The sequence below is a fragment of the Hyalella azteca genome, unplaced genomic scaffold, assembly GCF_000764305.2.
Source record: "Hyalella azteca isolate HAZT.00-mixed unplaced genomic scaffold, Hazt_2.0.2 contig6587, whole genome shotgun sequence".
Classification (NCBI taxonomy): domain Eukaryota; kingdom Metazoa; phylum Arthropoda; class Malacostraca; order Amphipoda; family Hyalellidae; genus Hyalella; species Hyalella azteca.
Window position 1 is genome coordinate 1,247,335 of NW_025936745.1, and position 18,752 is coordinate 1,266,086.

The following is an 18,752-nucleotide window of genomic DNA, read 5'->3' on the forward strand; positions in this document are numbered from 1 at the left end:
GGGGGGAGAAGTGGGTCATGCTGGGGGGAGAAGTGGGTCATGGAGGGGGGAGAAGTGGGTCATGAGAGGGGATAAGTGGTTACGCAGCTGCTCCAGGTCCTGGTGGGTGATAAGTGGGTCAGAGCACGTTCAACAAGTGGGTCATGGCAGGGTGAAAACTGGGTCAAAGCTGGCATGGCAAAAAATATTACCTTAATGAAGGTAATAACTGCACACTAACAACCCATTACCATGATGTAACCATCGCAGATCTCGCAACCCATTACCACCCATTACAATCATTACCTTGATATAACCCATTACCCCCATTACCTTGATATAACCCATTACACCCATTACCTGTCTCTTATACACATCTAGATGTATATAAGAGACAGGTCCTGGGGGGAGAAGTGGGTCATGAGAGGGGACATGTGGTTACGTAGCTGCTCCAGGTCCTGGGGGGAGAAGTGGGTCATGAGAGGGGACATGTGGTTACGTAGCTGCTCCAGGTCCTGGGGGGAGAAGTGGGTCATGAGAGGGGACATGTGGTTACGTAGCTGCTCCAGGTCCTGGGGGGAGAAGTGGGTCATGAGAGGGGACATGTGGTTACGTAGCTGCTCCAGGTCCTGGGGGGAGAAGTGGGTCATGAGAGGGGACATGTGGTTACGTAGCTGCTCCAGGTCCTGGGGGGAGAAGTGGGTCATGAGAGGGGACATGTGGTTACGTAGCTGCTCCAGGTCCTGGGGGGAGAAGTGGGTCATGAGAGGGGACATGTGGTTACGTAGCTGCTCCAGGTCCTGGGGGGAGAAGTGGGTCATGAGAGGGGACATGTGGTTACGTAGCTGCTCCAGGTCCTGGGGGGAGAAGTGGGTCATGAGAGGGGACATGTGGTTACGTAGCTGCTCCAGGTCCTGGGGGGAGAAGTGGGTCATGAGAGGGGACATGTGGTTACGTAGCTGCTCCAGGTCCTGGGGGGAGAAGTGGGTCATGAGAGGGGACATGTGGTTACGTAGCTGCTCCAGGTCCTGGGGGGAGAAGTGGGTCATGAGAGGGGACATGTGGTTACGTAGCTGCTCCAGGTCCTGGGGGGAGAAGTGGGTCATGAGAGGGGACATGTGGTTACGTAGCTGCTCCAGGTCCTGGGGGGAGAAGTGGGTCATGAGAGGGGACATGTGGTTACGTAGCTGCTCCAGGTCCTGGGGGGAGAAGTGGGTCATGAGAGGGGACATGTGGTTACGTAGCTGCTCCAGGTCCTGGGGGGAGAAGTGGGTCATGAGAGGGGACATGTGGTTACGTAGCTGCTCCAGGTCCTGGGGGGAGAAGTGGGTCATGAGAGGGGACATGTGGTTACGTAGCTGCTCCAGGTCCTGGGGGGAGAAGTGGGTCATGAGAGGGGACATGTGGTTACGTAGCTGCTCCAGGTCCTGGGGGGAGAAGTGGGTCATGAGAGGGGACATGTGGTTACGTAGCTGCTCCAGGTCCTGGGGGGAGAAGTGGGTCATGAGAGGGGACATGTGGTTACGTAGCTGCTCCAGGTCCTGGGGGGAGAAGTGGGTCATGAGAGGGGACATGTGGTTACGTAGCTGCTCCAGGTCCTGGGGGGAGAAGTGGGTCATGAGAGGGGACATGTGGTTACGTAGCTGCTCCAGGTCCTGGGGGGAGAAGTGGGTCATGGAGGGGGGAGAAGTGGGTCATGAGAGGGGATAAGTGGTTACGCAGCTGCTCCAGGTCCTGGTGGGTGATAAGTGGGTCAGAGCACGTTCAACAAGTGGGTCATGGCAGGGTGAAAACTGGGTCAAAGCTGGCATGGCAAAAAATATTACCTTAATGAAGGTAATAACTGCACACTAACAACCCATTACCATGATGTAACCATCGCAGATCTCGCAACCCATTACCACCCATTACAATCATTACCTTGATATAACCCATTACCCCCATTACCTTGATATAACCCATTACCCCCCATTACCCCATTACCTTTATATAACCATCGCATATCTCGCAGATGACAAAGGAAGGCTTGCCGTCCTTGCCAGGGGTTGTCTTGACCCCCGTGGGGGTCGTGGGGGTCGCCGTGGGGGTCGGACCCCCCGCGCGGGGGAGCGCCGTGATGGAGATGCTGGGGGTCTGACCCCCCTTGCCCCCAACCCCCTTGTTGTTCTGCAACCCCTGGGGGGTTGAAATAAGGTGATGAATAAGGTGATAAATAAGGTGATGAATAAGGTGATAAATGAGGGGATGAATAAGGTGATAAATAAGGTGATGAATAAGGTGATAAATAAGGTGATAAATAAGGTGATAAATAAGGTGATGAATAAGGTGATGAATAAGGTGGTGAATAAGGTGATGAATAAGGTGATGAATAAGGTGATGAATAAGGTGATAAATAAGGTGATAAATAAGGTGATAAATAAGGAGATAAATAAGGTGATAAATAAGGAGATAAATAAGGTGATGAATAAGCCTCCAGGGTTCGTACTGATATTTAGAAAAAAAAAATTCCCGGACTCTCCATGATCATCAGTATAATTTTCCAGGTCTCGTATACGACAGGTTTAACATGTCTGAAAGAGTAACCGGCATATTCTTTCATCTCCTAAAGTTGATCATTCAACTGGCAGCTATTTCATCAACTTTTTCCTTATTGTTCAGTTCAAGAGCGTTGTTGTTGTTCTTTCATGTTGTGTGTCATGATTTTCTTGTTGAAAGAAAACCCTCTTTTAACCGTGGCTTGGCCATGAGACAAGAGCATGAGCATCTGCACTACATTCCAGGGGCCATACTTTCAAAACTCGCTAAGTGAACGTAAGTACTTACGCTCTATTTTCTTGTCTATGATTAAGTGAACGTAAGTACTTACGCTCTATTTTCTTGTCTGTGATTGGTGGATTTTGCTTGAAAGGCCGTCAATGAACGTAAGTACTTACGCTCTATTTTCTTGTCTGTGATTGGTGGATTTTGCTTGAAAGGCCGTCAATGATTGGCTGATGAACTTACGATCTCTTAACTGTTTTTAAAAGAGTGGCTTGAAAGGCCGTCAATGATTGGCTGATGAACTTACGATCTCTTAACTTTTTTGAGAGTATAGGCCCAGATCTTGTAGGTGCTCTTTGACAGAATGGCATGCCAAAAAGTGTCCAGTCGATCAGAAGTTGAACATGTTTGAAACTGTGCGTTCAATTCAATGTTGTGTTGTGATTCATGTCCAAAGTTGCACATCTCATCCACAACACCATCCACATTTGTGTTAGGGAACCTCTTCGCATCAACAAGCAAATTGAGACATACAGTTCTTCAACTGTGTCTTGTTGGCTTCTTTACAGTCCTTCTTGATGAAGATTTCTGGCACCAGCCATCTCAGGTTCCTACCAAGGACATACCTACCAGGCTACCACCTGATAGGGCTCTTGTCCAGTAGCTTTTGGACTACAGCCTGCATGAAGTCACGCGCTGGTGTCTTGAAAGTGAGAACTTGCAGTGCACTTGAGTTCTTGTCTGCAAGCTGTTTTTTTATTGCGGTCCTGGCCATGTAACGGTCGCCTGCCGAATTGGGACAGTGGGTCGCCTGCCGAAGATCACCACTGCTCTGGATGTAATGGACCATCATGATTCCTGCCTTCCAGAACGTAGCCTTCAACACTTCTGCACAATTATATAGGCAGCCGAAAGCCACAAGACAGAACGAATCAATTAAATTAGACAAATCAGCCTTTAGGAAAAAAAGCCGGCGATCGAATGGCCTAGCATCGTCCGCCGTATCGCAAAAAAATTCTGCACCATTCGGACGTGGCGCACTGGAGCCTTGCAGCGAATGTGACATCTGCCACCAAGCCGTCCGTATCTAGGCCGTGGGTCGAACCAGCCCTCGGTCGAACGGCCACTTGTCGAACGACGATAAATTTTGGAACAGAACTATGCTGTCTGAATCCTAACCTCAGATGCGGTGAACGTTAAATTACGTAATTTAACGATGCCCGGAAGTCATATTAGATCCGCGGCCTGGTGGTGCACGGCAGGTTCAATGCGAGGCCGCAGGAGGACAAAGCCGAGTGGTGCACGGCTGATTGGTGGATGTCCGGAGAGATCCAAGATGTTCGATTCAGGGCTTATTGGTGCACAAAATTGGTGGTGCACGGCTGCACACCCCATGTAAGTCTAACCAACATCAACATTATTGAGGGAAATCAAAACGCCTTTTATTCCATGACTTTTCATGACCTGAAATGAAATCCAATGACTTTCCAGGTGTGGAAAATAAAAAATCGAATTCCATGACTTTCCAGATTTTCCATCACCGGTACGCACCCTGAGATGAATAAGGTGATAATAAGGTGATAAATGAGGTGATAAATCATGTGATAAATCATGTGATAAATAAGGCACCTGGAAGAGCTGTCCCGCCAGGGCCAGCTGCTGGGTCTGGGTCAGGCTGGGGTTGCTGGGCCGCTGCTGGGCGAACCCCGACCCTGGGGCTCCTGGGCGCACCGCGGGGGTCGGGAGGGGGGACTTGTACGACCCCACAGGCCGACCCCGACCCCGGTTAAGGTTATCTGTAGGGGTTAAAAAGGGGTTAATTTTGGCCTTGAACCCTTTTAACCCCACAACCCTCTGGACCCCACAACCCCCTAGACCCGCACAACCCTCTAGATGTCTCTTATACACATCTAGATGTGTATAAGAGACAGACCTTGATATAACCCATTACCCTCCATTACCTTGATATAACCCATTACCCCCCNTGAGGGGGGATGGGGGTTGACAGGGGTATAATGGGGTTAACAGGGGGGAATGGGGGTTAGTGGGGGGGGTAATTTGGGTAAAAAATGGGGGTAAATGGGGGATAATGAGGGGGGTAATGGGGAGGTAATGTTGGGTGTTTGGGGGTGATAGGGCGGCTAAAGGAGGTAATGGGGTTCAGTAGGGTAATAGAGGGGATAATTGGGGGGTAATTTGGGTAAAAAGGGGGTAATGGAGTCACTGACATAACAAATAGGGGTAATGAAAGGGTAACAGGAAAGTTTATAAGAGGTTAGCAACAGGGGTAATGGTAATTATATATAATTATATACAACACCGTAATGTATAGGTAATATACGACTGCCGGGCATTACCCGAGATACTTACCATTACCCTGGTAACCATTACCCCCATTACCTTGGGTAGATACTTACCATTCCCCCAGGTAACCATTACTCCTGGTAACCATTAATTACCTTAGGTATCTTGGCATTGTCATCTAGTATTACCATTACCACCATTACCCCTGGTAACCATTACCCCTGGTAACCATTACCCCAGGTAACCATTACCCCCATTACCTTGGGTATCTTGGCAGGGGGTTCCCACTCTAGCAGCTCACAGTTCTTGTCAGGTCTGAACTTCTTGGCACACGAGAACGAGTGTCTTGTCATCTTGTATTACCATTACCCCTGGTAACCATTACCCCAGGTAACCATTACCCCCATTACCTTAGGTATCTTGGCAGGGGGTTCCCACTCTAGCAGCTCGCAGTTCTTGTCAGGTCTGAACTTCTTGGCACATGAGAACGAGTGTCTTGTCATCTCGTATTACCATTACCCCTGATTACCATTACCCTGGTAACCATTACCCCCATTACCTTAGGTATCTTGGCAGGAGGTTCCCACTCTAGCAGCTCACAGTTCTTGTCAGGTCTGAACTTCTTGGCACATGAGAACGAGTGTCTTGTCATCTTGCTCTTGTTGTTGTCCTCGAAGGGACAGAGCGGGCACTGGAAGAACGCTGGGGCACGCTCCAGCCGCCCCCGCACCATGTGCTCCGCCTCCATGTGGAACAGGATCACCTGGAGCACACATTGTGTAGATAAGTACATGTGTACATGTGTACATGTGTTGTATACATGTGTACATGTGTTGTATACATGTGTACCTGTGTTGTGTACATGTATCTAATAACTAAACTACGCTCCAGCCGCCCCCGCACCATGTGCTCCGCCTCCATGTGGAACAGGATCACCTGGAGCATAGATTGTGTAGATTGTGTACATGTGTTGGGTACATCTCTCTGTGTACATGTATTTGTGCTGCACATGATATTACAATAGTCGTAATTATACAGGTTTGCCTTACTGTGATATCGAACCGATTCATACAGATTATCCATACAGTTCATACAGAGAACACTATCCATACAGTCCACACTATCCATACAGACCACACTATCCATACAGTCCACACTATCCATACAGACCACACTATCCATACAGACCACACTATCCATACAGACCACACTATCCATAGATCCACACTATCAATGTCGGATCTCTAAGACCCAAACGTTAGCCCTTACGCGTATTTTACCCGCTGTTACCAGGCGTTACCAGGCATTACCATGTGTTACCTGTGGACCGCGGGTCTCGAAGACACAGAAGTTACACTTGTATGTGTAGTTGAGCATGTGTGGACACTCCAAGTGTCTGTTCATGACTGTGAGGCTGTCGGTGCGGTAGTTGCAGTGTCGGCAAGTGTGCAGCGGCAGGCGAAGATGCGCGTTCTTGTCGCGACTCTTGCTGAGCTGTCGGTCCAGGGCCTTCACCGCGGACTGTAATCAATAATATTTTAATTAATATCATCATTATTGTGTTATTTAACATGTTAACATGATTATGGATGGTTATTAAGGTAAATAAAGCATCTAAGGTTATTATTTATACGGAGTTATTATCATGGCTTTTGCTAAGCTGTCGGTCCAGGGCCTTCAATTTTGTCAACCTGGTTAGATAAATTATATTCATGTTCAGTTCATCAAAAACCCTGTACCTGTAAACAATAAACTCGCTTCACATCGTACTCCAGCCTCTGACTGTCTTGAAAAATCTTATTACCGAATTAGCAACTCGATCTTTACACTGGTTAGGTTTTTTTTTATACCAGTGTATATATATAAAATAAATTTAATATAAATAAATAAGTGTTTGTTATATACCAGTGTATTTGTTCTGAAGGTTGAATATTTAGATGAAGATACCAGACTTGGTATTTAACCGACTCCTACCCGACTTTGTATGTGAATTACCACGTGAATTACTAAGTGAATGCAAATATAGGTCCCTGAAACTAGCAGTCATAGACTACTACGAGAAAACCAAACCGGAACTCATTGAGAAACTAACTTGCACAACGACTAAGTCCCAACTCAGGTTGGTGTCGGTGATGATTTGCTAAAATTCAAATTTAATCAATCCCTGCCTCCTGAGAATCAGGGATTGATAATATTAATTATAATATACAATTATAATAATTAATAATGATAATATATATTATTATTATTATCAATAATAAACAACCTGTCATTGCAGCCCAACGAGAAATGTCACACGGGCAATTAGGAAGTTTGGACGTTTGGCCGACGAATTGATGCCTCTAGGGCCACAATTTCAAAATTCGCTAAGTGAACGTAATTATTTACACACTAATTTATTGTCTATGATTGGTTAATTTTGCTCGAAAGGCCGTCAATGATTGGCTGATGAACTTACGATCTCTTAACTTTTTTTGAAAGTATAGGCCCAGGTCAATACAGGATCAGCGGTGACTACCGGTCCCTCAACGTGCTGACCGTGCCCGACAGGTACTCAGTACAGGCCGGGTCTTAGGTTCAGGACTCACTATATCCTGCCGGGTGGGCCGGGTCTTAGGTTCAGGACTCACTATATCCTGCCGGGTGGGCCGGGTCTTAGGTTCGGGACTCACTATATCCTGCCGGGTGGGCTGGGTCTTAGGTTCGGGACTCACTATATCCTGCCGGGTGGGCTGGGTCTTNCCCACCCATGACCCACCTGCCCACCCATGACCCACCTGCCCACCCATGACCCACCTGCCCACCCATGACCCACCTGCCCACCCATGACCCACCTGCCCACCCATGACCCACCTGCCCACCCATGACCCACCTGCCCACCCATGACCCACCTGCCCACCCATGACCCACCTGCCCACCCATGACCCACCTGCCCACCCATGACCCACCTGCCCACCCATGACCCACCTGCCCACCCATGACCCACCTGCCCACCCATGACCCACCTGCCCACCCATGACCCACCTGCCCACCCATGACCCACCTGCCCACCCATGACCCACCTGCCCACCCATGACCCACCTGCCCACCCATGACCCACCTGCCCACCCATGACCCACCTGCCCACCCATGACCCACCTGCCCACCCATGACCCACCTGCCCACCCATGACCCACCTGCCCACCCATGACCCACCTGCCCACCCATGACCCACCTGCCCACCCATGACCCACCTGCCCACCCATGACCCACCTGCCCACCCATGACCCACCTGCCCACCCATGACCCACCTGCCCACCCATGACCCACCTGCCCACCCATGACCCACCTGCCCACCCATGACCCACCTGCCCACCCATGACCCACCTGCCCACCCATGACCCACCTGCCCACCCATGACCCACCTGCCCACCCATGACCCACCTGCCCACCCATGACCCACCTGCCCACCCATGACCCACCTGCCCACCCATGACCCACCTGCCCACCCATGACCCACCTGCCCACCCATGACCCACCTGCCCACCCATGACCCACCTGCCCACCCATGACCCACCTGCCCACCCATGACCCACCTGCCCACCCATGACCCACCTGCCCACCCATGACCCACCTGCCCACCCATGACCCACCTGCCCACCCATGACCCACCTGCCCACCCATGACCCACCTGCCCACCCATGACCCACCTGCCCACCCATGACCCACCTGCCCACCCATGACCCACCTGCCCACCCATGACCCACCTGCCCACCCATGACCCACCTGCCCACCCATGACCCACCTGCCCACCCATGACCCACCTGCCCACCCATGACCCACCTGCCCAGGTGGGTATAGTCTTCACGCTTGAAGCGTTCAAAATTCGTATCGTCTTCGTATGGCATGGCGCTATCATCCTTGTTCTCCTTGTTATCATCGTTATCTTCCTTATCTTTCTCCTTGTTATCATCCTTATCTTTATCATCCTTATCTTTGTCATCCTTATCTTTGTTATCATCGTCTTTCTTTTCGTCGATTTTCTCTTCTGAAGTTTTCTTCTCGTCAATTTTTTTATCGTCGTCTTTATCATTCAATTTATCATCCACCTCCATTTTCTCATCACTTTCTTCTTTTTTCTTCTCACTTTCTTCTTTCTTATCATTTTTTTCCTCGGTTTTAGCTTCTTCTTCACTTCTATTTTTGCTTTTTTCAGCTTCTTTTGCCAATTTTTCTTCTTTTTCAAGCTCCAGCTTCTCTTTTTTCTCTTGCTCCAGTTTCTTCTCCAGCTCCAGTTTCTCCTTTTTCTCCAGCTCTATTTGCTTCTTGTTGAACTGTTTCAAGAAATCTTTGATGTTCTCCTGTAAATATATAAGTACACTTAGAAAAATTTGTAAGTAAAAAAAAATTATACGGTAATGTAATGTAAAATTAAATAAAATAATAATAAAAAATAAATATAAAATAAATAAAAAATAAAATATAATAACATATAAAATGTAAAATAATAAATAAAAATTATAATGTAATGTAAATAAAAAATAAAATGTAATGTAAAAATTAACAATCACACGATGTATGGACAGATCTAATTAATGTGGATGTAAAAACGAGATAATTATTCTACACCTAAATAATAATAATAATTAATGTACATCTTATATAATTAAAATTAAGAAAATAATTTCGTTTTCTGTGCAAATTTTCGCTGGGGGACCACAACAAATCTGGCGACGGGGACTGAACTAGATATAATGTAGGTCTAAATACGTAACATTATTATATTATCAGTATAACTATATCAGTATAGATATATTATTATATCATCAGTGTACATATATTATTATATCATTAGTATAGATATATCATTATATTATCAGTATAGATATATTATTATATCATCAGTGTACATATATTATTATATCATCATTGTAAATATATCATTATATTATCAGTATAGATATATTATTATATTATCTTATAATACAAAAAATAAAAATAATAACCCATACCTTAGGCTTGCCCTCCATCACGTAGGGCACGATGAAGGACGGCGCCTCGATGACGTAGGCCTCGTCTCGTAGCGCCCCCAGCGTGTTGTAGTACTGATGTAGGTGATGTAGGTACTGCTGGCCTGCTGGTGTAGTGTTAGCTGCAGCCTGCTGCTGTAGCAGCACCTGCATCAGGGAGAGGTAGGTGATGTAGGTGANATGTAGGTGATGTAGGGGGGCACCCACCTGATGTAGGTGATGTAGGGGGGCACCCACCTGATGTAGGTGATGTAGGGGGGCACCCACCTGATGTAGGTGATGTAGGGGGGCACCCACCTGATGTAGGTGATGTAGGGGGGCACCCACCTGATGTAGGTGATGTAGGGGGGCACCCACCTGATGTAGGTGATGTAGGGGGGCACCCACCTGATGTAGGTGATGTAGGGGGGCACCCACCTGATGTAGGTGATGTAGGGGGGCACCCACCTGATGTAGGTGATGTAGGGGGCACCCACCTGCTGTAGGTGATGTAGGGGGGCACCTGATGTAGGTGATGTAGGGGGCACCCACCTGCTGTAGGTGATGTAGGGGGCACCCACCTGCTGCACGGCGGTGATGTAGGCGTTCTTGAGGCCAGGGGGGGCGTTGGGCCCCCCAGTGATGGCGGCTATCGCGTTCTGCAGCGCCGCGGGGTTGTTAGCGATGGCGGCCGCCGACAGGTTGATGCCTATAATAGTACAATTAAACTTTAAAACTATACACAATTATACATTAAAACTATACACAATTATCATATAACTGTACAATTATGCAATAAAACTATACACAACTATCCTATAATTGTATAATTAAACACTAAAACTATCAGTGCAAGGTTGACATTCATCCACAATATTGAGGCGCCCAAAGCTGGCAGCAGTACTCCAAAATGGGCTACGCTAGCAGCGCTAGGCAGCACTATTAAGCTACACTAAGACGCACTATTAACTGCACAATGCAGCACTATTAAGCTACACTAAGCAGCACTAAGCACTCACCCTCAATATTGAGGTTTCCCCCCACGCTGGTGACGTTTTGCGCATCGCCCGCCTTGAGAGGCGCCCAAAGCTGGCAGCAGTACTTGGGAATGGGCTACACTAGCAGCGCTAGGTAGCACTATTAGGACTAACTACCAGCATTTTCGAGCTACACTAAGCTGCACTACTAACTACACTAAGCTACACTAAGCAGCACTAAGCACTCACCCCAAATACGTTCGCGCAGCGCTCGCTTTGAGCGGCGCCCAAAGCTGGCAGCAGTACTCCAGAATGGGCTACACTAGCAGCGCTAGGCAGCATTATTAGGTCTTATTAGGTCTAACTAGCAGCACTACTAACTACACTAAGCACTCACCCCCAATATTGAGGTTTCCCCCCACGCTGGTGACGTTCTGCGCAGCGCTCGCTTTAAGCGGCGCCCAAAGCTGGCAGCAGTACTCAGGAATTGGCTACACTAGCAGCGCTAGGCAGCACTATTGGGTCTAACAAACAACACTATTAACTACACTAAGCAACACTATTTAGCTACACTAAGCAGCACTAAGCACTCACCCCAAATACGTTCTGCGCAGCGCTCGCTTTAAGCGGCGCCCAAAGCTGGCAGCAGTACTCAGGAATTGGCTACACTAGCAGCGCTAGGCATCACTATTAGGTCTAACAAACAACACTATTAACTACACTAAGCAACACTAAGCAGCACTAAGCTACACTAAGCAACACTAAGCTACACTAAGCAAAACTAAGCAACACTAAGCACTCGCCTTAAGCGGCGCCCAAAGCTGGCAGCAGTACTCCTGAATTGGCTACACTAGCAGCGCTAGGCAGCACTATTAGGTCTAACTAACAGCACTATTAAGCTACACTAAACAGCACTAAGCTACACTAAGCAACACTAAGCACTCACCCCCAATATTGAGGTTACCCCCCACGCTGGTGACGTTCTGCGCAGCACTCTGCAGCATTTGCTGTGCCGTCTGCTGCTGCTGCTGCTGTGGTGCTGAGGGTGCTGAGGGGTGCTGAGTGAGGGTGATTGAGTGGTTATTGATCTGCTGGTTGAGGTGCTGCATGGTTGTAGCTGCTGTGGTAGATGCTGTGGTTGATTGCTGAGCAGCGACCACAGCAGCCAGGTTGCCCTGGTTGCGCAGCAGCGTGTTCGTGTCTATAACGATGACATTCTGGGGGGCGCCGCGCCCCTGGGGGGGGGAGATATAGGTGTTATATGTTGTATATTACATCACTAATATATTACTAATACAATATAATAATACACTTATATATATACTAATTACTTACTAATTACTAATATATTACACTAATATATATACTAATTACAATATAATATCACACTAATATATCTACTAATTACTTACTAATTACTAATATAATATTACACTAATATATATTATTAGTTTATATTCTAGGTCTGTATATGGGATATATGTATATACCCTGGGGGGGTATACATGTGTTATATGTTGTATATCTATATTATATGTATATTATATGTAAATATATATAAATATATTATATGTAAATCTACAGTACCATACAGAAAATAAAATGTATGTATAAATATGTTATAAATCATCAATATTAAACAACTGAATGACCCATCATCCAAGAGATGAGTCAGAAATGCACCCTTGACCCACCTTACCATTACCCTTGACCCACCTTACCATTACCCTTGACCCACCTTACCATCACCCTTGACCCACCTTACCAATACCCTTGACCCACCTTACCATTACCCTTGACCCACCTTACCACTACCCTTGACCCACCTTACCACTACCCTTGACCCACCTTACCAATACCCTTGACCCATCTTACCATTACCCTTGACCCATCTTACCATTACCCTTGACCCACCTTACCAATACCCTTGACCCACCTTACCACTACCCTTGACCCACCTTACCATTACCCTTGACCCACCTTACCACTACCCTTGACCCACCTTACCAACACGCTTGACCCACCTTTGCCCTCTTGTCGTCGACAGCAAGTGGGTCCCTCTCTTCTATCATTTCTACATCACTGCCGCCCTTGCTATCATCGGACCTCACTATCTTGACATCATTACTTACCATTACCCTATTACTCTTGACCCACCTTTGCCCTCTTGTCGTCGACAGCAAGTGGGTCCCTCTCTTCTATCATTTCCACATCACTGCCGCCCTTGTTATCATCGGGCCTCGCTACTATCTTGACATCATCCACGTAGCTGACAGGCTTGCGCTGACGGGAGGACCTCCTCATCTCTTTAGGTGTGCCGTCATCATCCAGGGACGATGATGGCTTTTTCTTCTTCTTTTTCTTAGGGGTCTCCGCCCCACCTGCATCGTCGGACTTAAGTGGGTCATTAGCCCCACCTGCATCGTCGGGCTTAAGTGGGTCATCGGGCTTAAGTGGGTCATTAGCTCCACCTGCATCGTCGGGCTTAAGTGGGTCATCAGTTTTAGGTAGTTCGTCGGTTTTAGGTTGGTCACCGGTTTCAAGTGGGTCATCGGATTTAAGTGGGTCATCGGATTTGAGTGGGTCATTAGCTTTAAGTGGGTCATCAGATTTGAGTGGGTCATCACTCTTAAGTGGGTCGTCAGCCTTAAGTGGGTCACCAGCTTTAAGTGGGTCGTCAGCTTTAAGTGGGTCGTCAGCTTTAAGTGGGTCGTCAGCTTTAAGTGGTTCATCACTCTTAAGTGGGTCATCGCTCTTAAGTGGGTCATCAGTCTTAAGTGGGTCATGGCCTTTAAGTGGGTCATCAGACGTTTTATTTGAGTCACCCTGACTCACTTCCTTTATTTCATCGTCTTCATTGTCTTTTGCTGCAGTTTCTTGTTTTTCTTTACCCTCGCCGGCCTGACCGTTAGTGGCCGCTTTTCCAAGAGCCTTCAGGCCATCTTTATGGCCATCATTATGGCCACCACCATCATTATTATGGCCACCAGCATCTTTATGGTCACCACCATCATTATTATGGCCACCATCATCATTATGGGATGATTTAACATCATCATCAGATGATGATTTGCCATTAACCACAGAAGAGGCCACGTCCCCATTGGCCATTTTGGCCGTTTCGAGGCCATCGGCCGCGGCCCCGTTTGTCACTTTGGCCTCATCTGCACACAGACAAATATTGTTGTCAGTTGACTATTTTTTACCACAAAATATAGTATGTATGATATGTATGACATGTATAATAAGTAGATGGTTAAGTATATATATTGTCTCTTATACACATCTAGATGTGTATAAGAGACAGGTTTACCTCTGGCAGGAGCCTCGTTGGTTAAGTATATATATGCCTGCACTTCTCTTACCTCTGGCAGGAGCCTCGTTGGTTAAGTATATATATGCCTGCACTTCTCGTACCTCTGGCAGGAGCCGTGACGGCAGCCTCGTTGTCGGCCATCTTTGATTGCTGCGCATGAAAATATTTATTAAAATTATATACCTATTACCCATTTAAAACATTTTATATTAATCAAAAATTTAATTAAAGACAACTATCAAAATTGGCTGTATTTTTATTATAACATTTGTTCATGCAAGCGTATAGGTACCTTTTGGTTACATAGATTTGCACTTGTTTCATGATAAATGGTGTTTGAAAATCTTGTTCTTTGTTAAAAGTGAGCAATTCAGAAAAGAAAGTAATTTGTAGCTCTATTCTCTTCAATATTATATTAAATTTTACATATTACATAATATACATTATATATGCTTGATGTATACATATCCTTCAGACTAACTATACATACCAAATTATTAAATATACAATATAAAGCAGCAGGGATGTACAAAAATCGCGAAAATACAGCGCCATACAGGCTAAAACCAGGGTAAATACAAGGCTAAAAACAGGGTAACTGAGTGTAAAACAGGGTAGATGAAGGTAAATGACGGTAAAACAGGGTAAATGAGGCTTAAAATCAGGGTAAATGAGGCTAAAAACAGGGTAAATCAGAGTAAAACAGGGTAAATCAGAGTAAAACAGGGTAAACAGGGCTAATGAAAGGGTAAATGAGAGTATATAACAGGGTAAATGGAGTAAAACAGGTAAATGAGGCTAAAACCAGTGTAAATGAGAATAAAACAGGCTAAATGAGGGTAAAAACAGGGCAAATTAGAGTGAAAACAGGGCAAATGAGGGTAAAAACAGGGCAAGTGAGGGTAAAAACAGGGTAAATGAGGGTAAAGACAGGGTAAATGAGGGTAAATACAGGGTAAATCAGGATGAAACAGGTAAATTAAGGTAAAAACAGGGTATATATGGGTAAAATAGGGTAAATGAGAGTATAAACAGGATAAATGAGAAAAACAGGGCAAATGAGGGTAAAAACAGGGTTAATGAGGGTGAAACCAGGGTTAACAAGGGTAAAACCAGGGTTAATGAGGGTAAAAAGAGGGTAAATGAGGGTAAAACAGAGTAAATAAGGGTAAAACCAGGGTTAATGAGGGTAAAACCAGGGTTAATGAGGGTAAAACCAGGGTTAATGAGGGTAAAAACAGCTTAAATGAGGTAAAAACAGGGCAAATTAGGGTAAAAACAGGGTTAATGAGGTTAAAAACAGGGTAAATGAGAGTAAAAACAGGGTAAATGAAGGTAAAAACAGGGTAAATATGGGTAAAATAGGGTAAATGAGAGTATAAACAGGGTAAATGAGAAAAACAGGGTAAATGAGGTAAATACAGGGTAAATGAGGGTAAAAGCAGGATAACTCAGGATAAAACAGGGTAAATGAGGGTAAAAATAGAGTAAATGAGGGTAAAACAGGGTAAATGAGGGCAAAGACAGGGTAAATGAGGGTAAAAACAGGGGGTATATCAGGGTAAATCAGGATAAAACAGGGTAAATGAGGGTAAAGACAGGGTAAATGAGGGTAAAACAGGGTAAATGAGGGTAAAAACAGGGGTATATTAGGGTAAATCAGGGTAAATGAGGATAAAGACAGGGTAAATGAGGGTAAAAACAAGCTTAAATGAGGGTAAAGACAGGGTAAATGAGGACAAAAACAGGGTTAATGAGGGTAAAAACAGGGTAAATGAGGGTAAAAACAGGGTTAATGAAGGTAAAACGGGGTAAATTAAGGAAAATCAGGATAAAACAGGGTAAATGAGGGTAAAAGAGGTAAAAGAGGGTAAAAACAGGTTAAATGAGGGTAAAAACAGGATTTATCTCACCTGAAGATGCAGAAGTTGCCTTTAATATCAACTTTATATCAGTAAAGCAGCTTATGAAGCTCAGAGTATATATGAAATACAGTATATATATATATATATGACAAGCAGTATATACTGTATATTGTAAGTGTTGAATACTTTGAGATCTTTAAGCTATCATTGCTGGATATATCATCTGAAAAAAGATTATGAACAGCTTCATAAAAGATGGGTATATAATTAATATTATAATATTAATAATAATAATATAAGTTTATTATTAATCTTATATATATTTATAAAAAATATAAAAATATTATATAAAAATATATTATATAAAAAATAATATATAAAAATTATTAATTTTTATATATTAATTAAAAATAAGTCCTGTTAGTCTAGACGCTAATGGCAATTAATAGACAATGGCAATTATATAATTAATATTATAATATAAGTAATATATATATTATAATTATTTAGATGTATATAATGTTGTACTATGAAATGATGGGATTTATTGAGCATACAGAATAAAACGGACGTTAAAATGTACATAAAACATGAAACTTGTGTGGTCTTGTATTGATATACAATATTAATNGGTGGTGAAAAGGCAGGTGGTGAAGAGGCAGGTGGTGAAGAGGCAGGTGGTGAAGAGGCAGGTGGTGAAGAGGCAGGTGGCAGATTCTTAATGTTACCGTAGAGGTAGACCGTCTAGACCCTACAGACGGTAGACCGTCTCCCCATGGTGCCCCATGGGGACCCGGGGCAGGTCCCATGGGGCACCAAGTCCCCAAGACAAACACAGGGGGGAGCAAATGTCCCCATAACATTTGGGGACATTTGTGGGGACAGTGTCCCCACAAATGGGGGGCACTGTGCTCAATGGGGCACAATGTCCCCATGGGGCACCGTGTCCATAGGATAGGGTATATATATGCACACAGTGGTATATATATAAATATACAATGTGTATACATATACAATATATATACAATGAGTACGAGGCACCCATTACACAAGGGGGTATGTATATACATTATAGATAATGTATATGTATATATAGATAGTATATATATATATATGTACATAGATAGTGTATATGTATATATATACAACACACAAGTCATCATTATCAGTACACACAGCCTCGTGTAGAAGTTCATGTACGTGTCTGCACGCACACACCGACAAGCAGCGTACACGCGTGTACGCGTGTCCCCCTCACACACTTCCCCTCCCTCTCCCCTCTCTATCCCATCCCCCCGCCCCTCACCTCCCCTCTCTCCCCACTCGCTTTGTTCGAGCGCGTACACAATCTCTATACGTACACGGACATACCGACGTACACACTTGAAGCGAAGTGTACACGCACAGGCCGTTACCGCAGCACGTACATACGAACGCACGCACGCACAGTCACCCGCGTACACGCGTGTACGTCACCACCGCAGCACGTACATACGCACGCACGCACGCACAGTCACCCGCGTACACGCGTGTACGTCACCACCATCATCACATCACACATCATATCACGAGACTACATGAAGAAAACTATAGGAAAATGCAATATAAACGTTTGTAATCAAGTAATGAAGATAGCAACAAACGTTTAGGTTCAAAACAAACGTTAACAGAATTAACAGGTAGGCATGAACAGCACACGGTGGTGGCGGTGGGGCGACATGGCGGGGATGGAGGGGGGGTCATGCGGACATTATATGCTGTTATAAACTATTTACTTGCTAATAACAAACCTGGGAAAGCTTATTACTTATTGCAGAGTAAACAAACACCGGCAAAAATGTGCCAGCAAGCAGGCATCACATGGAAAACAGCTGATTTGACAGAGTTTCGAGATTTCGCGGGATGTACGTATAGCAATGCAGCTAGTTTTCACCGGCTTTTAGCCTATTTTAAGAACTTATACAGCCTATAAAACACATCAGTATTGTTCTCGAACCTTCCACATCAAATTCTATTAATATTATCACTTCACAATAAGCTTAAACCACTAAAAAGTACGAGAAAATGCGCATTAGTCGAGCACACATCCACACAGTAAGAAAGCAGAGCGGCAACTGAAAGGGTCACGTGATGAAAAATGTGACGTCACAGCAACAGTGTAAAACCAGCCAATAGCAGCGCCGCTTGCTGGTCACGTGACGCTGTTACAGGCAAACTGACCAATAGCGTGCAGCCGAGCCGAGCGTTATGCCCTTGTTATCCGCAGCTCCTCGGCTCTTCTCTCCTTACCCCGGGTTTATAAAATATCCCCCGTTTCCCCCCCAACTCTCACCCCCAATTATCTTCTTGGTAACGGGAGGAGTGGGTGAGGGTTTTTTTTTCTCTCCTCACTCAGTAAAAGAACGGGGGGAGTAGGGGGGTTTATTGACCCTTCTCCCCCCTTTTCCCCCTCTCCTCAATGATATCCCCTCCCCCCATTCCCCCTCTCCTCGCAACATTCAACGTGGTAAAGTTAAAGCTAGTTATATTATAGTTATATTATATTAATTAAATAATATAGCAG

At 45.4% G+C, this 18,752-nt stretch overlaps 1 protein-coding gene and 1 long non-coding RNA gene across 2 annotated transcripts in view; both read right to left on the minus strand.

Annotated features, from left to right (window-relative positions):
- LOC108677176 overlaps positions 1 to 18,286 on the minus strand; it is a 23,297-nt gene extending 5,011 nt beyond the window's left edge. Inside the window, exons 1-14 of the mRNA XM_047880919.1 lie at positions 17,980 to 18,286; positions 16,238 to 16,412; positions 14,426 to 14,474; positions 13,166 to 14,172; positions 11,955 to 12,243; positions 10,613 to 10,740; positions 10,035 to 10,199; positions 8,855 to 9,383; positions 7,758 to 7,801; positions 6,364 to 6,564; positions 5,563 to 5,806; positions 4,369 to 4,535; positions 1,963 to 2,154; positions 422 to 1,634 (exon numbers count right to left, since the gene is read on the minus strand). Coding sequence (XP_047736875.1) covers positions 422 to 1,634; positions 1,963 to 2,154; positions 4,369 to 4,535; positions 5,563 to 5,806; positions 6,364 to 6,564; positions 7,758 to 7,801; positions 8,855 to 9,383; positions 10,035 to 10,199; positions 10,613 to 10,740; positions 11,955 to 12,243; positions 13,166 to 14,172; positions 14,426 to 14,465 — 4,219 coding nt within the window. The 5' untranslated portion in view covers positions 14,466 to 14,474; positions 16,238 to 16,412; positions 17,980 to 18,286. The remainder of the gene's footprint in view (positions 1 to 421; positions 1,635 to 1,962; positions 2,155 to 4,368; positions 4,536 to 5,562; positions 5,807 to 6,363; positions 6,565 to 7,757; positions 7,802 to 8,854; positions 9,384 to 10,034; positions 10,200 to 10,612; positions 10,741 to 11,954; positions 12,244 to 13,165; positions 14,173 to 14,425; positions 14,475 to 16,237; positions 16,413 to 17,979) is intronic.
- On the minus strand, positions 1,690 to 4,529 carry LOC108677172. Its single transcript, XR_001931236.2, has 3 exons — positions 4,369 to 4,529; positions 1,963 to 2,154; positions 1,690 to 1,713 (listed from the first exon to the last, which is right to left on the minus strand). It is a non-coding gene; the product is annotated as an uncharacterized LOC108677172 (long non-coding RNA).
- Positions 18,287 to 18,752: the final 466 nt, after the last annotated feature.